This window comes from Saccopteryx leptura, chromosome 2, assembly GCF_036850995.1.
Source record: "Saccopteryx leptura isolate mSacLep1 chromosome 2, mSacLep1_pri_phased_curated, whole genome shotgun sequence".
Taxonomy (NCBI): domain Eukaryota; kingdom Metazoa; phylum Chordata; class Mammalia; order Chiroptera; family Emballonuridae; genus Saccopteryx; species Saccopteryx leptura.
Window position 1 is genome coordinate 210,286,814 of NC_089504.1, and position 20,719 is coordinate 210,307,532.

Consider the following 20,719-nt stretch of genomic DNA (forward strand, 5'->3'; position numbering starts at 1 on the left):
AAAATTTTTTACATTTCTTTTGAATGCTGATGAACAGGAGACACCAAATCTTTTTCGCCTGCAAACTACTACCTTCTTTATTAGATCCAGCTAATAACATTGTTTTGTCTTTTACTGTTATTTTTTAAGATGTCTAACTTTTTTTTTTCTTGGACCTTGCCTTTTTTTCAGACCTGTCACAATAACCTGAAATGCACAATTTTTGGTCCCTAGGAGCAAATATAAAAATTGCCTGTTTAGCCTTTGTGGTGTGGGCAATATAAGTGTAGGTCAATTTTAAAGCATGCAACAGAGCATTCATAATAGGTTCTCTTTTTAAAAGCACAGGGGGCCAAAAATAAACTCGACAAAGGGCAGCTGTAGAGTTTTAACATGTGGAAAACTCCACAAGCAGCAATTATGTAACTAGAAAAGAAACATGGTAAATACTTCACACTGCTGGGTGAACTTCCAACTCTGACACGTGAAAAGCAAAGGACACAAGACACACCTTAGCTCCCCAAGGACCAAAATGCTTACACTGAGAAGGGGCCAAGGCTATCGCTAAAATCTGATACCTGCCTTCCAACATGAGTCTTGACGCCTTATTTTTACCCTCGTATCCAAGGCAGAGTGGGCGAACCCCATCTCTCCAGAGCGCCTCTTCGGCTGCTTCGCTCCACCCCAGAAAATTTCCAAAAATCTCCACCTCCAGGCTGCAAACCCGAAAAGTTATTTTGTGCTAAGGAGGTCAAGAGAGGAGTTGGAGCAAGGCGGGCGTGCCCCACCCCGCCCCCAGCCGCCCGCGTCTCCCGCCCCCGGGCTCCTTGCCCTGGGGACAGCTGGCAGCCCCGCGCAGGACCAGACACAAAGCGGATCAATCCTGGCTGCGCGCGGGTGGGGTACGACCCACCAGGGCTTCCCTTCCGCTCCTCGCTTCCTTCTGCCCCCTCATTAGAACCCAGCCGACATCTCGTCCAGCTTCCACAGCCCGCCCCCTCTCACCGCCCCTTTCCCCCCTCCAAGAAAGGCCCAGGCCCCCATCCCGGGGCTAGGGGAACCCTGCCTTAGGCTGCCAGCGGAGCAAGCGCTCTCGGCTGCGAGAAACTGACGTCGCACCAGAATCCGTCCCTCCCCTCCCCTCCTCTCCCATCTCCTCTTCTCTCCTCTCCTCCGACTGCTCCACGAGTTTCTGTTCCTCTCCGGCCCCAGAAGTTCAGAGCCCCCGGCTCGGCCTCCCGCGCTCCCCAGCCTCCAAGGAGCAGTCACCTTGGCCCCGCGAAGATGGCGAGGAGGAGCCGCCACCGCCTCCTCCTGCTGCTGCTGCGCTACCTTGTGGTCGCCCTGGGCTGTAAGTTGCTCGTGTACCTCCACGCTCCCACCCGCTCGTGCTGGGATCGGGTTCCTTAACCCTCCGGCCCGAGACCCGCGCTCGCGTCGGGCTGCCCCCGACTCGGGGCGGGGGGTATGGGACTTTGCGCCTTGCCCGCGGGGAATCCGCGGTGCCGGCGGGAGCAGGGGCCCCAGGGCTTCGTTTTCTTGTCCATACCGTCTGATTTTGTCAGTTCTAGAGACCATTAAGGGTCCACGCCAGCAGGTTCTTATCTTCTGGAAAAGTTGGGTTAAGTTTTCAAAGACGCAGGGACGTGATCAGAATTCAAAACTTACTAACTACTTGTAAGATGCAGAGATCCCAAGATGGCATCACTCCGAGGCAGGGGCTGGCCACACAAAGTGCGGGAGGAGTGGGCAGTGTTGCAATTTCCTAGTCTTCTGAGGGTCCCCATCGTGCTGGGAATGTGCAGTGCACTTGTGGGGCTGGGGTGAGGGGAATCCGTGGCTGCTGAGCCCGAATTACGTTTATCCTCTCCACCTGCACATCTCCATTCAGTTGAAGTCTGGACTGGAGACTCCGGCCAGCAGCTGTGCCCTCAAGGGGACGCCCAAGGCGACGATTGTTAGAAAGACGCCGCCGCTGGATGACTGAGTAGCGGTTAAAAGGCAGGGACATGTCTACTAGCCACTACACCGGATGGTTCTAAACAGGATTTTCAAGGATTCTGGGCTAGTGAGATTTAAAATCCTGGGAACGTTTCCTATTTGGTTTTCTTCTCAACTTTTTAGAAAAATGGAGGAAATTATACTAGATGTTAAGCATTTAAGCAATGAAGTCCTTTTTCTTTCGTTTTTCCTTTTGGTCGTTTTTCTTTTTGCTTTCCTTTTTTTTCTTTCTTATTTTTCTCTTTTTTTCTTAACAGAATGAGTTGCTGTCACTATTCAAGTTCTGGTCATGTAATACTTAAAATAACCTGCCAGATGAACATCTAATACAATAATAAAATGATTTTTCTCACTCTCTCATTGCCAAAGTGAGTATTGCTCAGCTCAACATGATATGAGCTTTGTCCCTTAGAGAGGAAGGTGCAGGCTGTCTCAGTGAAGGGACACATACTGATATATATATTACAGAAAATCAAACTGGGAAGGCGAGGCTTCACAATAAATCCATTATACAGTTTTGAAATATCAATCGGTGTCATGTTGAACACACAGAGAAATAAAATGCACTAATGCTGAAAGGGAACAAAGAGGCAGGCTGGGGGAATTGTAACAAAATGGTGAGAAAGGTATGTATTCATTGACCATCCTAAATTTCAAATAATAAAGACTGTGACTTTAAAATTGTCACTAGTTAAAAAAGTAGAAAATAGTCTTGCTCTACTAGTCTTATTTACTAATTGGAATAGAAACAATGCATACTAAGTTTGAAACTGTAGCCAAGAAACAACCAACACAGGCTTGGATGGACCCCTTCTTCAAGCTTTGGGCAAAGCTCACATTTTGGCTGTTCTAACTCTGACTGCTGTAGTGAATTCATGTCGAAGTGTGTGGGGAATCTTTCTGTCTTGTTTCTGGGACAATGTCAGAGACCAAAAAGTCTGACATTGTATGAATGTTTTCTTTTGTCTTTTTTAAATAAAAATTTTTATTTTATAACAGTTTAGGTTTAAAGAAAATTGCTAAAATAGTATAGAGAATTCCTATTATACAAAACCCACTTTCCCCTATTTTTAACAGTTTACATTAGTAGGATATGTTTATCACAATCAGTGAACAAGTATTAGTATATTATTAACTAAAGTCCACACATCATTTAGATTTCCTATATTCCTACCTAATGTCTTTTTTAGTTCCTGGATTTCATCCAGGATATTACATTAAATAATCATGTCTTTTTAGGCTCTTCTTAGCTGTGACAGTTTCTCAGACTTCCCTTGTCTTTCTAGTGCCTTGACAGGTTTGAAGTGTTCTGGTGAAGTATTTTGTACAATGTTCCTCAGTTGGTATTTCTCTGTTGTTTTTTTCTTTTCTTTTTTAAAGATTTTATTTATTGATTTTAGAAAGAGGAGAGAGAGGGAAAAGGGAGAGGAGAAGGAAGCATTAACTTGTAGTAGTTGCTTTCATAGGTGTCTTGACTGGTCAAGATCTGGGGTTTGAATTGGTAACCTCAGCATTCCAGGTCAGTGCTTTATCTACTGTGCCACCACAGGTCAGGCTCTTTTCTTTTTAAAAACAGGATTTTATTTATTGAATTTAGAGAGAGACAGAGGGCAGGAAGAGCAGAAAGCATGAACTCATAGTTGCTTCTTGAATGTGTTTGACCCGGCAAGCTCGGGGCCTCAAACCAGTGAGCCCAGCATTCCAGATTGACACCCTATCCATTGTGCTACTTCAGGATCTGGTTTTGTTTTGTTTTGTTTTGTTTTTTAAGAGAGACAGAGAGAAGGATAGACAGAAAGGGAGAGAGATGAGAAGTATCAATTTTTCTTTGTGGCATCTTATTTGTTCACTGAAAACTTTCTCATATGTGACTTGACCAGGAGGCTCCAGCTGAGCCAGTGACCCCTTGCTCAAACCAGTAACCTTGGGCTCAAGCCAGTGACCTTGGGCTTCAAGCCAGTGATTTTTTGGGCTCAAGACAGCAACAATGGGGTCATATCTATGATCCCACACTCAAGCCAGCAACCCTACACTCAAGCTGGTGAGCCTGCGCTCAAGCCGGATGAACCCCTTGCTTAAGCCAGCGACCTTGGTCGAACCTGGATCCTCAGCATCCCAGGCTGACACTCTATCCACTGCGTCACTGCCTGGTCAGTCAGTATCTGTTATTTTTATAACTAAACTTGAGTTAATGGGTTTTGGGTTTTTTTTTTTGAGGAAGGTCACAGAAGTAAAATGGCATTTTCATCACATCATCTTAAAGGTACATACTATGAACAAGACTTAATCATTGTTATTGTTAACCTTCATCACCTGGTTGAGGTAATATATATACATCAGGTTTCTCCACAGTTTACCCTATTTTTCCCCTTTCCATAATGTATTTTTTTAATTGATTTTAGAGCGACAAAGAGAAGGAGAGAGAGAGAGAGAGAGAGTGAGAGAGAGAGGCCTTCACCCAATTGTCCCACTTAGTTGTGCATTCATTGGCTGTTTCTTATATGTGCCCTGACCAGGAATTAAACTCACAACCTTGGCATTTTGGGACAACGTTCTAACCAACTGAGCTAATTGTCCAGGGTCTCTATACTGTTTTTGGGGTTTGTTTGTTTGTTTGTTTGTTTAAAGAAAAGTCATTATGTACAAATCACAGTTCAGGAAGAAGAGTTATACTCCACATTCTTGAGGATGAAGTAGCTCCATGAATTATTTGGAATTCTTCTTTGGAGATGTGTCTACCCCCAGCCTCATTCATTCATTCATTCATTATTTTTACATCAGTGTGCACTTATGAACATTTATTTTATACTTTGGATTATAGTCCAATTTTATTTATTTTAGTGCTCAGATTATTTCAAATTTGGCCATTGGGATTTTTTTTCAGTTCGTTCCTGTGTCCCTTTGACATATCCCCATCACCACATACACACATTTGTTTTTAACATTTCTCTATTGTTTGGCACCATAAAATACCCCGGGCTAATCTTGTATATTTCCTGCTCCAGTCCTAGAACCAGCCATATCAAGGAACCCTGGTTCCTTTTATTGGAGAATGGTATTAAAAACCAAAATCTGGACAGTAGGTATTCTCACTGCTATTAGGGTGTTGTTGAAAAACAAGAATGCTTTTCACAGCTGAGTTACACTCTACTTTCCTTACTATTTGTGATCTAGCCACTTCATGTCCAAATCCAAAAACAATGTATTAAAGGCTTATGTATATATCAGACACTGTTCTAAGGACTTTCTTGTATATTCTTTTTTTAAGGTCTCTACAAATGCATGATATAAAAAAAAAAAAACCTTCAACTTATAGTGACCCCAAGTCTCAGGAAAGTTGAGTTACTGGGCTAAGCTCATTTATTTAGCCTAGAAAGAGATGGAACTGGAATTTAAAGATCTGAGAATTATTCCATAAATAGCCGAACTTATCTTTCTATCTGAGTGATTAACCCTTTTGCCATCTTTATTCAAGAAAAGAATGAAGTAGATTTACTGGAATTAGTGGCTCTTATGCTCTAATTATATACTCACCTTCTTAACAGTCACTTACATATAACTGTACTTCTCTTTTATTTCATTCCTATCATGTATAATATCATGCTTATTCCATTCTCCCTTTTATTTGTTTGTCTTCTTTTGTAGTCTGGAAGATTCTTTTGTTGTTATTTAAACTATGCTTTCAGTGTACCTGTTGTTATATGGTTGTTGATCTGTGAGTTTAGTTGAATTATATTTTTATTTCTCAACAAAATGGAAGCTCCATAAGGGAGAGAATTTCTTGATGTTTGCTCACCACTCTAGGTCCAGTGTTGAGCAAAGTGCTTGATTAATAGTCAGTATAAATATATACCTATTGATTTGGTGGGAAGGGATGAGGTGGAATAGGAAGAAATTGGAGAAATTAATAGTTATATTCTAAATCACAAAGCACTAAGTAGATGGAGTGTCAGTTTTCTCTGAGGTGACATTTAAGCTGATATCTCAAAAAACAAAAGAAGTGAATGTTTGGTATCAGGGCAGGGGAGGAGACTGTCATGCATTATGGGATCTTTCAAAGCCAAGGAGTTGAATGAATGAGAGCAGGGTGTTGTTCTTAACTCTATGTGGCTGGTATTGTTGCCCTTAGAAATGAAGTCTTTTCACGGAGTCACAAGGAAAGCATTCCCAGGACCCACATATGGAAGGATAAGGTGCAATGGTAAGATTTATTATAGAAGCAAAATCGAAGGACTGCCCCCAGGTTCCCAATGTCTCATCTCTGTCTGTCCTGCTGTGGAACAAGTCCAGCCTTGTCATCATAAAGCCCAGAAGAAAGGCCAATGTCCAAAGATTCTGTGCCATGTCAAAGCTTAGTCCAGTTTAGTCGCCATCCCCATCCGGCTAGGCTGTGCATCAGCTGACGTCAAGCCCAGCCCTGTGCTTGGAGCCTGTGCTGGGGCTGGGCCACAGGTGGCTGCTAGGGCCTCACACTGCTATGGATAGAGAACAAGTGGGAGTGAATGGGGCGAGTGTGTACATATTACTGAGCAAAAGACAAAGCTTTGTTAAGCTTGGATTATATTATGTCAAGCTGGGAAAGACTGGGTACTTTTTCAAATTAACCAATTTCCCTATCCTTTGTGGGCCCTCCCACTAACCAGTCCATTTCCTAGATCTTCCAGGGTTCTGTGTCCCTTATTCAGTCTGACCTTTTCCCAGGCTAGGTTCCACTCTTTATGGTCCCCATCCTAGTTTCTATTGTGTATGCCTCATAGTGGAAGGACCCCCACCCCCTGTGCCATCTTTGCTGCCACTGCATATATGCTTACCTCCCCCTGCACCATCTTGGGCATACGCCCAGCCAAGGAATTTCTCCTACTGTTTTTATTCTTGCTTTTGTAATGACCATCTTTCCTGCCCACTTGGTGTAGGTAGGGGTGGATGGGGGGTGATTAGGTCCTAAGGGCGGAGGATAAAGAGGTCCCCTGGGGAGCCTATGAATGCTCTAACTTCCTAGTGAGACGGGCTTATTATCCAATTCAGTTCCCTAGTTTAGTATGTTTAATAATATCTGATTTCCTTTGCTCCCTTCCTTTATTAATATCTAGCTACCTATGCTAACAGTAGAAGCTGGTCCTCAGATCTGGACCGGAACCCAAGCCAGGCAACTTGGCCTGAATCATTGGTAATCTCTCATCAGTTGGTGGGAAGAGTGGGGGGGGAGGGTCTCTATATTCTGTAAAATCACTAGGTTCCTCCACTGTGATGGAACTGACCCAAAACAGCACTCCAGGCAAGTAGGAAAATTCTGCCCTTTGTAAACATTGTTAAGAACAAAGCTTCGCCTGACCTATGGTGGCGCAGTGGATGAGGCATTGACCTAGAAATGCTGAGGTCGCCGGTTCGAAACCCTGGGTTTGCCTGGTCAGGGCACATATGGGAGTTGATGCTTCCAGCTCCTCCCCCCCTTCTCTCTCTGTCTCTCCCTCTCCTCTCGAAAATGAATAAATAAATAAAAATAAAATAAAAAAAGAACAAAGCTTCATAATGAATTTGCTGAAGGGAACTGGTTCTATCCTCACATGATCTTATTATCTGATGAACAGAAAGGTCAAGTTCAGCTGGCTCCTAGACCTGATAACCCTGTCAAGACTGTGACAGGAAAGACATTAAAAAGTCAAAAGAAAACCATCACCATAAAGAGACCTGTGAGTTCCCTATGGCTGAGAAGACTCACTGTCCCTCTATCTACATGAGCAGTTTAATGAGAAGAGCAGTATGAATGTACATATGCTGGCTCTATCTATAGTTTCCATGTCATTGGGTCCCTCCTGTGGGCCTTTTGGGTGGAGATGATTTAGACTACAGATGCAAGAGAAGCCCCCATTGCTGGCAAGCAGCTTTGTCTTATTGAAGTCAGACCAGCAGAAAATGGTAAAGGCTGTTATTTAAAATATCAGTTCTTTTCATCTCATAACAATATAGGGGCAGTAATGCTGAGTGAGTACTTCAGTACCATTGTACTTGGGATTGATGTTTTGGGGAAGGTGAGGGTGAGGATTGAAAGGGGGACTCAAAATTGGGGTCAAGTGCTTTCTTTGGCAAAAGCAGAAAAAGAAAACTTAAAACTAGACAATGTTTTCTTGGAAGATGTTAATTGTTACCAAGACAAGAACTCAGAAAAACAACTCAGCTACATTAGTTTCTTATTTCTGTAGTAACAAATTACTGCACATTTAATACAACACAAATTTATGATCTTAAAGTTCCAGAGGTCAGAAGTCCAAAATGACCCTCAGTGGGCTGAAGTCAAGGCATGGGAAGGGCACCATTCCTTTCGTAGGTTCTGGAGAAACTGTTTCTGTGCCTTTTCCAGCTTCTAAAGGCCACCCGTTCGTGGTCCCATTCTTCCAGATTCAAAGCCAGCAACACCTGGCTGCCATACCTCTGGTTCTCTCGCTTCTGTCTCCCTCTTCCACTTAGAAGGACACTTGGTAATTACATTGAGCCCACCAAGGCAATCCTCGATAAACTATTCATCTCAAGTCAACTGGGTTAGCAACTTTAGTTCTGTCTACAATCTTAATTGCTATTTACCATGTAAGGTAACATATTTATAGGTTCCTGGGGGTAAGATGTGGATATCTTTTATTTTTTGAGGGACCATTATTCTGCCTACCACACCAACCCAAGTTGGATAAGCACAGTAACACTGCAATGAATATTGTGGCCAAGAATATTCTAGATCCCATGGGGCAGCCATGATTTTTACCTTTAAATTATAATTCATAGCAGGGGTCGGGAACCTATGGCTCATGAGCCAGATGTGGCTCTTTTGATGGCTGCATCTGGCTCACAAACAAATCTTTAATAAAAAAAATAATAATGTTAAAAATATAAAACATTCTCATGTATTACAATTCATTCATTTCCTACCGCTCATGTTCATGGTTGTGGGTGGCTGGAGCCAATCACAACTGTTCTCCGGGACAACACCAAATTTTTATTAAATAATGCGTAATGTACGTTGTATGGCTCTCACGGAATTACATTTTAAAATATGTGGTGTTCATGGCTCTCTCAGCCAAAAAGGTTCTCGACCCCTGATTCATAGGGTGCCATACACACACACACACACACACACACACACACACACACACACTAGAAAGCCCGGCGGTCATACGAAATTACCACTGTTCTAGATAATATAAATTGTAATTAAAATGGTTTGTGCAAAGGGTCTGCTAATTCAAACTGAATTACCCAGGGCAGGTGGTGAGGATGCCCCTTTGCTTAGTGCCCCACAGGGTTTCCCCCTTCTACTTGCTTAATTGCTTAAAGTAGAGTGCAATGAAGGAAACCACTGGTGGTACATTTCTTTTTTTTTTTTTTTTTAATTATAATTTTATTTTTTTAATGGGGCGACATCAATAAATCAGGTTACATATATTCAAAGATCAACAAGTCCAGGTTATCTTGTCTTTCAATTATGTTGCATACCCATCACCCGAAGTCAGATTGTCCTCTGTCACCTTCTACCTATTTTCTTTGTGCCCCTCCCCCTCCCCCTTTCCCTCTCCCTTTCCTCCCTCCCCCCGTAACCACCACACTCTTATCAATGTCTCTTAGTTTCACTTTTATGTCCCACCTACGTATGGAATAATGCAGTTCCTGGTTTTTTCTGACTTACTTATTTCACTTCGTATCATGTTATCAAGATCCCAACATTTTGCTGTAAATGATCCAATGTCATCATTACTTATGGCTGAGTAGTATTCCATAGTGTATATGTGCCACATCTACTTTATCCAGTCATCTATTGATGGGCTTTTTGGTTGTTTCCATGTCCTGGCCACTGTGAACAATGCTGCAATGAACATGGGGCTGCATGTGTCTTTACGTATCAATGTTTCTGAGTTTTTGGGGTATATACCCAGTAGAGGGATTGCTGGGTCATAAGGTAGTTCTATTTTCAGTTTTTTGAGGAACCACCATACTTTCTTCCATAATGGTTGTACTAGTTTACATTCCCACCAACAGTGTATGAGGGTTCCTTTTTCTCCACAGCCTCTCCAACATTTGCTATTACCTGTCTTGTTAATAATAGCTAATCGAACAGGTGTGAGGTGGTATCTCATTGCAGTTTTGATTTGCATTTCTCTAATAACTAAAGAAGATGAGCATCTTTTCATATATCTGTTGGCCATTTGTACTTCCTCCTGGGAGAAGTGTCTGTTCATGTCCTCTTCCCATTTTTTTATTGGATTGTTTGTTTGTTTGTTGTTGAGTTTTATGAGTTCTTTGTATATTTTGGATATTAGGCCCTTATCTGAGCTGTTGTTTGAAAATATCATTTCCCATTTAGTTGGCTTTCTGTTAATTTTGTTATCAGTTTCTCTTGCTGAGAAAAAACTTCTTAGTCTGATGTAGTTCCATTCATTAATTTTTGCCTTCACTTCTCTTGCCATTGGAGTCAAATTCATAAAATGCTCTTTAAAACCCAGGTCCATGAGTTTAGTACCTATGTCTTCTTCTATGTACTTAATTGTTTCAGGTCTTATGTTTAGATCTTTGATCCATTTTGAGTTAATTTTAGTACAAGGGGACAAACTGTAGTCCAGTTTCATTCTTTTGCATGTGGCTTTCCAGTTTTCCCAGCACCATTTATTGAAGAGGCTTTCTTTTCTCCATTGTATGTTCTTGGCCCCTTTATCAAAAATTATTTGACTATATATATGTGGTTTTATTTCTGGACTTTCTATTCTGTTCCATTGGTCTGAGTGTCTACTTTTCTGCCAATACCATGCTGTTTTGATTGTCGTGGCCCTATAATAGAGTTTGAAGTCAGGTATTGTAATGCCCCCCGCTTCATTCTTTTTCTTTAGGATTGCTTTGGCTATTCGGGGTTTTTTATACTTCCATATAAATCTGATTTTTTGCTCTATTTCTTTAAAAAATGTGATGGGAATTGCATTAAATTTGTATATTGCTTTGGGTAATATAGCCATCTTGATTATATTTATTCTTCCTAACCAAGAACAAGGAATATTCTTCCATCTCATTATATCTTTCTCGATTTCTCTTAACAATGGTTTATAGTTTTCATTATATAAGTCTTTACATTCTTTGTTATGTTTATTCCTAAGTATTTTATTTTTTTGTTGCAATCGTGAAGGGGATTATTCTTTTGAGTTCCTTCTCAGTTGTTTCATTGTTGGCATATAGAAAGGCTGTTGACTTCTGTATGTTAATTTTGTATCCTGTGACCTTACTGTATTGGCTTATTGTTTCTAGTAGTCTTTTTGTGGATTCTTTGGGGTTTTCGATGTATAGGATCATATCATCTGCAAAAAGTGATACCTTTACTTCTTCTTTTCCATATGGATGCCTTTTATTTCTTTGTCTTGTCTGATTGCTCTGGCTAGAACCTCTAGTACCACATTAAATAAGAGTGGAGAGAGTGGACAACCCTGTCTTGTTCCTGATTTAAGGGGGAAAGCCTTCAGTTTTGTGCCATTTAATATGATGTTAGCTGATGGTTTATCATATGTGGCCTTTATCATGTTGAGATATTTTCCTTCTATACCCATTTTGTTGAGAGTCTTAAACATAAAATTGTGTTGTATTTTATCAAAAGCCTTTTCTGCGTCTATTGATAAGATCATATGGTTTTTGTTCTTTGTTTTGCTGATATGGTGTATTACGTTAACCATTTTACGTATGTTGAACCATCCTTGAGATTCTGGGATGAATCTCACTTGATCATGATGTATTATTTTTTTAATATGTTGTTGTATTCGATTTGCTAGTATTTTGTTTAGTATTTTAGCATCTGTATTCATTAGAGATATTGGTCTGTAGTTTTCTTTTTTTGTGCCATCCTTGCCTGGTTTTGGTATGAGGGTTATGTTGGCCTGATAAAATGTGTTTGGAAGTATTGCTTCTTCTTCAATTTTTTGGAAGACTTTGAGTAGAATAGGAACCAAGTCTTCTTTGAATGTTTGATAAAATTCGCTGGTATAGCCGTCAGGGCCTGGACTTTTATTTTGGGGGAGGTTTTTAATGGTATTTTCTATTTCTTCTCTACTAATAGGTCTGTTTAGGCTTTCTGCTTCTTCTTGACTCAGTCTAGGAAAGTTGTATTGTTCTAGGAATTTATCCATTTCTTCTAGGTTGTTGAATTTAGTGGCATAAAGTTTTTTGTAGTATTCTACAATAATTCTTTGTATATCTACGGTGTCCGTGGTGATTTCTCCTCTTTCATTTTGGATTTTGTTTATATGAGTTCTTTCTCTTTTTTCCTTGGTAAGTCTTGCCACGGGTTTGTCAATTTTATTGATCTTTTCAAAGAACCAGCTCCTTGTTCTATTAATTTTTTCTATAGTTTTACTGTTCTCTATTTCATTTATTTCTGCTCTGATTTTTATTATCTCCTTTCTTCGGCTGGTTTTGGGTTGTCTTTGTTCTTCTTTTTCTAGTTCCTTAAGGTGTGAAGTTAAGTGGTTCACTTGGGCTGTCTCTTGTTTGTTCATATATGCCTGAAGTGATATGAACTTCCCTCTTATCACTGCTTTTGCTGCATCCCATAGATTCTGATATGTCATATTGTCATTTTCATTAGTCTGTATACATCTTTTGATCTCTGCACTTATTTCTTCTTTGACCCATTCATTTTTTAAAAGTATGTTGTTTAGTTTCCACATTTTTATGGGATTTTTTTCCTCCTTTTAATAGTTGAATTCTAGTTTCAAGGCTTTATGGTCAGAAAATATGCTTGGTACAACTTCGATTTTTCTGAATTTGCTGTTGTTGTTTTTGTGGCCCAACATATGGTCAATTCTTGAGAATGATCCATGTACACTGGAGAAAAATGTATACTCAGTCACTTTGGGATGAAGTGTCCTGTAGATGTCTATTATATCCAGGTGCTCTAGTGTTTTGTTTAAGGTCACTATATCTTTGTTGGTTCTCTGTTTGGATGACCGGTCTAGAGCCGTCAGCGGTGTATTGAGGTCTCCAAGTATGATTGTATTTTTGTCAGTTTTTGTTTTAAGATCAATAAGTAGCTGTCTTATATATTTTGGTGCTCCTTGGTTTGGTGTATATATATTAAGAATTGTTATGTCTTCTTGATTCAGTGTCCCCTTAGCCATTATGAAATGGCCATTTTTGTCTCTGAGTACTTTTGTTGTCTTGTAGTCAGCATTATCAGATATGAGTATTGCTATGTCTGCTTTTTTTTGGATGTTATTTGCTTGGAGTATTGTTTTCCAGCCTTTCACTTTGAATTTGTTTTTATCTTTGTTACTTAGATGAGTTTCCTGTAGGCAGCATACAGTTGGATTTTCTTTTTTAATCCATTCTGCTACTCTGTGTCTTTTTATTGGTGAGTTTAATCCGTTTACATTTAGTGTAATTATTGACACTTGTGAGTTCCCTATTGCCATTTTATAGATTGCTTTCTGTTAGTTTTGTGTTTTGTTTGATCCTTCTCTTTCGTTTTTCTATCTTTTGTTTTTATTTGGTTGTATTCCATACATCTTTCCTCTGTTGCTATCTTTTTTATCTCATGTGCTTCTGTGGTGGTTTTTTCAATGGTGGTTACCTTTAGGTAACGAAAAGGGTTCCTACCCTGTTCATTGTAGCGCACTATTTTGTGAGTACTTTTGCACTCCATCGTCCTTTGCTACTGTTAATCTCCATCCTCTCCCCCCTTTCTTTTTGTTGTTGTCACAGTTTAAATTTGGTTTTATTGTGTTTTTCTTGGAGCTTTTACTTGTGGCTTTATTTTTCTTTTGTTCTTTGTATCTGATTGGAGAACCCCCTTTAGTAATTCCTTGAGTGGGTGTTTTCTGATGATAAATTCCCTCATCTTTTCTGTATCTGTGAATGTTTTTATTTCTCCTTCATATTTGAAGGATAGCTTTGATGGATATAGTATTCGTGGCTGAAAATTCCTCTCTTTCAAGACTTTAAATATTGGGGTCCACTCTCTTCTAGCTTGTAGAGTTTCTACTGAGAAATCTGATGATAATCTAATGGGCCTTCCTTTATATGTTGTATTCTTCTTTTCCCTGGCTGCCTTGAGAATTTTTTCTTTGTCATTGGTTTGTGCCAATTTCATTATGATGTGCCTTGGAGTAGGTTTGTTGGGGTTAAGAAATCTCAGAGTTTTGTTTGCTTCATGAATTTGAGGCTTTAGTTCTTTCCACAGGCTTGGGAAGTTCTCATCTATTATTTGTTTGAGTATGTTCTCCATTCCATTTTCTCTCTCTTCTCCCTCTGATATACCTATTATTCTTATGTTATTCTTTCTGATGGAGTCAGATAATTCTTGTAGGGCTATCTCATTTTTTTTAATTTTTGAATCTCTTTGTTCCTCTCTCTGTTGTGCCTCAAGTTGCTTATCTTCTATTTCACTAATCCTCTCTTCTATCTGGCCTGTTCTATTAGCCAAGCTTGTTACCTCGTTTTTCAGCTCGTGAATTGAGTTTTTCATCTCTGTTTGATTTGTTTTTATAGTTTCAATTTCCTTGGACATATATTCTTTGTGTTCATTGAGTTGTTTTCTGAGCTCCCTAAATTGCCTTTCTGTGTTTTCTTGTATATCTTGGAGTATTTTTAGGATTTCTATCTTGAATTCTCTGTCCTTTAACTCCAAGGTTTCCAATATATTAAATTTTTTGTCCATAGATTTTTTCTCATTTATCTGTGTTACCTCTCTTTCTTTTGTATCCATGATATTCGATTTTCTCTTCCTTAATGGCATCTGAGGGTGGTTTTGTTGATAGTATTAATGAGATTTAATAAAAAATAAAAATTTAAAAAAATAAAAAATCGAAAAAAAGTGTTTTTTTTTAAAAAAAATTAATAATGAAATCAAGAAAAATAAAATAAAAATTTAAAAAAAGGAAATTATTCCCCCCCTCCTTTTTTTCTCTCCTCTCCTCTCCCCTCTTTCTTGAGAAAATCTTGTGGTGAACTGTGAATTATATTGTATTTAATAGAACAAACAATGCCTGTAATGGAGGGCCTGAATTGGGGAAAAGTAATAAAGGGGCAAGAAAAAAAGTAATAAAAAAAAGTAAAAAAAAATAAAAAAGGGGGGGGGTATGGACCCACAAAAAGCAAATAATGAAAAAATTTGGACCAAGAATAAAATGATTTGCGTTTAGGTGTTGGTTGACTAAGAGTTATGATGAGAGGAGTAAGAGGGAAACAGGAAAATGGGGGGACAAATTAAAAAATTACTATTGTATTTAGTGGAACAAGAGCTTGATAAAATGGAGAGCCAGGGATGGGAGCACTGCTAGTGAGTTAAAAAGGTGAAGTAAAAACCCCCAAAATGCCACAAACATAAGTTTGAGTCCCAGATAAAATAATTTGTTTGTTATTGAGGTTTGAATGAGAGGAGACATAAAGGAGAAAGGAAGAAACTAATATAGAGGGAGAAAAGAAAGAGAGAGAGAGAAAAAAAAGAGGGAACCACTAAAAGAAGAAAAAAGAGGAGAGAGAGAGAGAGTTAAGGGTTTTGGAGTGCAACCCTCATAGAGAGAAAGGAAGAGGAAAGAAAAGATAATGGGAGATGTAACACTTATGGGTAGTGTAGTTCAAGGAGAGGAGAGAGTAAGACTGGTAGAGAGTTAAACGACCAAATTGGAGGAGGAAAAAAAAAGAAAAAAAAAATCAAGGATGAAGATAAGAGAAACAAATGAACAAATATAATAAAATGGGATAGGTTATAAAGTTTGCAGATTATTCTGATTTTGAGAGGTTATCTTCTTGCTTTTTCTTTTCTCTCCCTCTTCCTGGTCGGTGATTCTGTACCCCGGGTTCTGCCCCTTTGGCACGCTCAGGTAGAGGTTTGCAGTTGATAAGTCTCTATGGCGATGTCATGTATTGTGCTTCAGTCTCGTTGGCAGTCGAGACTCATTAGCATTTATAGGCTCCGACAGTGAGAGAGTCCGTGTTCCTGGAGCCTCTCTCCTAGTCTTTCCTTCCTCAATTAGTAGCCTGATAATCCAGCTATGGGGTTGCTGCTGCCTCTGCCTGGATAGTAAGAGGCTCATAGAGCTGGCAACTCCCCACTCTATTTCCACTCAGCACAGGGCTCTGGGTAAGGCTCAGTCAGTCAGAGCCGCTAGCATAATCAGCCGGGGCTTCTGCCTACTCAAAGTCCTCTGGCTCTGCCACTGTGTCCAGTAACATGGGCGGGCACCCACTCCCGGGGCGCTTGGAGGAAACTCTCGTTCACTATCTGCACGCACAGACCAGGATGTTAGACCAGAAGTCTCGCCCTCTGAGTGAAACCCCCCGCCCGCACTGAAAAGTTCCAGTGTTGGAATTGGCTCTCGCTCCGTCCCCGTGTGAGGCTTTTTCAAGGCGCTGGGGCAGCCTGTGACTCCGCCCTCGGCCCACACAAAGGCCCCCGACTCTGCCCCTCCGTGGGACAATACGGGTTCCCACTCCCGAGGTGCTGGGAGGAGTCTCCTGCCCCCTCTCCGTGCGCGCAGACCAGGATGTGAGGCCGGAGTCTTGCCCTCTGAGTGAAACCTCCTGCCCGGACTGAAAAGTTCCAGTGTTGGAATTAGCTCTCGCTCCCTCCCCGTGTGCGGTTCTCCCCGGGTGCTGGGGCAGCCCGGAGCCTTTCGGCCCACACAAAGGCCTCTGACTCTGCCTCTCTGTGGAGTAACACGGGCGCACCCTCCCGGGGCTTTGGAAGGAATCTCTCGCCCACTATGCGCCGACCAGGGGATCAGGTAAAATGGCTGCCCCGCTTGTCTTTCTTTGTCTGGGTTTGGCGCGAGTGTTAGCTGTATTGCCCGGGTTGTCACAGGAACAGTTTTCCTCGGCTTGGATCTCCGTACCACAGCCTGGTTCTGCTGTTTGTGCAGCGGCCTGGATCTATTCACCCCCTTTGCCCGCCTTAGTTTCTATATTCTCAGTTTCCAGTGAAAATCGCCCTGTTTAGGTTAGTGAGGAAGGCGGAGCATTTCTTACTCCCTATTTCCTTCGGGGTTTGGTTATATATTTAGCCAATTTTTCACTCGATCATACCTTTGGGTGTATTGCGAAACATCTGGAGGCTCCAAGGATAGGTTTTTCTCTTTCTAGTTGAAGATCTTGTTGAGGTTTGGGGGAGATTTATCGGTATTGCTTCCTTCCCCGCCATTACTCTGACGTCATCTCCCGGTACATTTCTTAAGAGCCACCACTAGCTTTATAAGTAAGGTCTCAGGAACTCTTTTATTCCATTCTAAACGTGCCGAACTGGCTTCTTGAGGGATCAAGTATATATAATTGAACAAACTTTCTTTTCCCGTCAGAAGGATGAAAAGTTCTAGTTTGATGGTAAACTTGACCATGAAGTGGAAAGCAATAAAGTCCTGGTCCAGGCAAGTAAATTGGTTTGTTTCCCATGGACGCAAAAGCAAATGAACTATTAATGGATCGAATGCTATCCATGTACTGTTTGATATTTGGATGCTGATTAGTTAATAATTTATTCAAGAGTGTTGGATAATTCTCAATTAGTGGAACTACAATGTTTCCGTACTTGCAACATTGAGAAAATCCTTTCTTGCCACGGTCAAATCCATTAGTTTCTAACTTGAAGGTTAAGGACTGACAGTGTTCACATTTAATATTCATGTCACCAGAGGAAGGCTCAAAAATTAAAGTTTCTCCATTTGAAACTGTTTTAATCCTTTTTGCATTTCGGTCAGCATTACTCTGTCATTTTTTTTGCATTTTTCTCCTGCCTTTGTTCAAGGGACTCATTTTTTCGAGACAGGCTTTTTTGTCTTGCATCTGAGGCAAGCCTTGTTTCTCTATGCTCATCAGTCTCATTTTTCTGAGAAAGACGCATTTGCTCTGCGACTGAAGCAAGCCTTGTCTTTCTCAGCTTAGTGGTTTCTTTTTGTCGAGAAAGCCGTTTTTGTGCAGCTTTAGCTCCTTTTCTCTCCTCTTCAGTGCTGTATTTTCTAGGAGGCATTCTTAAAAGAAATTACGTTAAGACGTAGAAAAGTAAAACAGATAATTGCCAATGCAAACAAATGTTCACCTTCCCCCTGACACGCTCAATTTGTGTTCAGCTGTGGCAACTTCACCCCATTGGCTAGTACAGTTACGCAAGCAACCAATAAGCTATCGGCGACAAACAGATACTTAAGCCACATATAATATATATATATATATATATATATATATATATATATATATATATATATATATATATGGTTTTTATGAATTGTACAGTATTTCAAATATCATAGTCTAGTGGTCAAGAACATGTCCTCTGATGCTGAACTCTACCTTCACTTTTTAGCTGTGTGATCTTGTACAAGTTCTTTATGTGGTAATCCCTGTACATTTCTCCCACCCACTCCACCCAGTATGTTAGTTCCATCTAATCAACAGACACTTGTTTACATCTGATACTAACCAGGCACTTTGCTCACTACTCACTGGACAGGAGTAAACATCAAGAAATTTCTTTTCTCGTGGTGGTTTAGGAAGAATTAAATGTGTGTACATGGGTAGCACACTTAGATAACTGTTACTGATATTGTTAAAATTTGGGAACATTGTATTTAGGCTCTGCCTGGTTGGCTTAGTGGTAGAGTGTCGGCCTGGCGTGTGGAGTCCCAGGTTCGATTCCCGGCCAGGGCACACAGGAGAAGCGCCCATCTGCTTCTCCACCCCTCCCCCTCTCTTTCCTCTCTGTCTCTCTCTTCCCCTCCGGCAGCCAAGGCTCCATTGGAGCAAAGTTGGCCTGGGCGCTGAGGATGGCTCTATGGCCTCTGCCTCAGGTGCTAGAATGGCTCTGGTTGCAACAGAGCAACACCCTAGATGGGCAGAGCATCGCCCCCTGGTGGGCATGCCGGGTGGATCCCGGTCGGGCACATGCGAGAGTCTGTCTGACTGCCTCCCTGTTTCCAACTTCAGAAAAAATACAAAAAAATAAATAAATAAATTTGGGAGCATTGTATTTAAACATTCACATTATCACTTATAATGGATTTCCTAGATTTGTGGTAGTCATAACCAAAGACATATAATGCACAGAGACATCCATGGGTACATGTAAGCAGGAAGCTTGTGAGGAATGACAGACAGTTCCTTTCTGCCTGGCATGCAAGACAGGGAGGGCAAAAAGCAACAACCAGGTGAGGAGGGCACATTTAGGATTTTGAATGTATCTTAAAGGCAAAGAGAAGCTATTCAAGGCTTTTAAACACTAAATATCAGTTAGATCTGCATTTCAAAAGAACACAGTGGATAGAGGGTGAAGAATGGGTCTGATGGGGTGGGTTGGCAGTTGAAGTGGGGAAACCAGTCAGGTGCAATTAGAGTGGCCCAACAATTCATATTTCCTTTATATAGTTTATTGAAATATATATATATATATATATATATATATATACACACACACACACACACACATACATATACAGTTAAACAATTAAAGATAATTGTTTTATGTTTGAAATGTAGTTAATTAAATTTAATCAGTGGTTTGAGGGAAATTACTCTGGCTTTTGAAGAATTTTAAAATTGTGTCTGCTATGTTTCCAACTTTCTGTTCAGTTTCCCAACATAAAAACATGACACAGTAGCTTTTGTGTTACTATTTATCTTCATTCAATTTTATTCTCTTACCCACTCCTGGCCTTGTCTCCCTTCAGTATTAATTGTTTCCCAGTGTTAGCACTTATGTGGTTGGCTTTAAGGAAGAGAAGAGTGGCCATCTATGGTACTAAGTGTGTAAATACATGAGAGAGAGAGAGAGGGAAAAAGAGAGAGAGGGGAAGTGAGAGGAGGAGAGACAGGAGAAAATGGGAGAATGTGTGTGCTCAAATGAATTCCTGCTGATAGGACCACAAAATCCTACTCTCAGCATTTTTAGGCTTCAGGCCTGTGAGAAGATCAAAAATGTTGTCTAGTTTGAATTATCTTAATTTTTTTATGTAGAGAACTGTGTTGAACCTGGTCCCATGAAAGTTTCAAGAGCTACAATCTTAGCTCTCCACAACCTTGCCCCAAAAGGTCTTGAGCAGGTATCCTTGTGAGCTTGACAGGAGTTTCAGTTTTTCACTTAAGAGTCTTTTCTTTCCCTCTTTCTTCTGTCATTATCGTCAAGAGGTTTTTTTTGTTTTGTTAGATTTTGTTTTGTTTGAGTTTTCAAACTTTCTCACGGGACAGTCTGGGACAGATTTGTCTCTATATCTATAAGAGATAGAAAAGCCAACGGTCTTTCTTCTTTGTGTGAGGCGTTCCCAGTTTGCTTACTCACTCTCATTTTGTCACAACAGTCACATGCTGTTTTTAATTTTAGCTTTGCTCACACTGTAAAAATTTGGTAACTACTTTATTACGGACATAACCAAAGACAAAAATAAATTATTGTTCAGTGCCTTTATGTCATAGGAGAAGACCCAAGTCCATGAGGGCTTCCCCCTTCTCGGTTCTTATCATGCTCACAAGAAAGAATTCTGGTGAGGGACAAAATGCAGTCAAGTGTTCAAGCAAAGCAAGCAGTCTATTAGAATACACTTGGCATAAACCACAAGCAGGCAAATCAGCTAGTCTGAGCACCCTGCCTGTACTTTAACTGTAATTTTCAAGGGTCTCCCATGATATCAGGACAGGGTTTTAAGACTCCCCTCCCCAGACATGGGTATCAGTACACAGGATCTCAAGCCCCACCTTTGCATCAGTGGTTTTCCTTGTAACTGTTAGGACATCTGATTATCCT

The 20,719-nt window shown here is 40.6% G+C and overlaps 1 protein-coding gene across 1 annotated transcript in view; it reads left to right on the plus strand.

Moving 5' to 3' along the window:
- Window positions 1-732: 732 nt before the first annotated feature.
- Window positions 733-20,719, plus strand: part of JAM2 (junctional adhesion molecule 2) — an 82,901-nt gene continuing 62,914 nt past the window's right edge. The window contains exons 1-2 of the mRNA XM_066369926.1: window positions 733-881; window positions 1,192-1,330. Coding sequence (XP_066226023.1) covers window positions 1,264-1,330 — 67 coding nt within the window. The 5' untranslated portion in view covers window positions 733-881; window positions 1,192-1,263. The remainder of the gene's footprint in view (window positions 882-1,191; window positions 1,331-20,719) is intronic.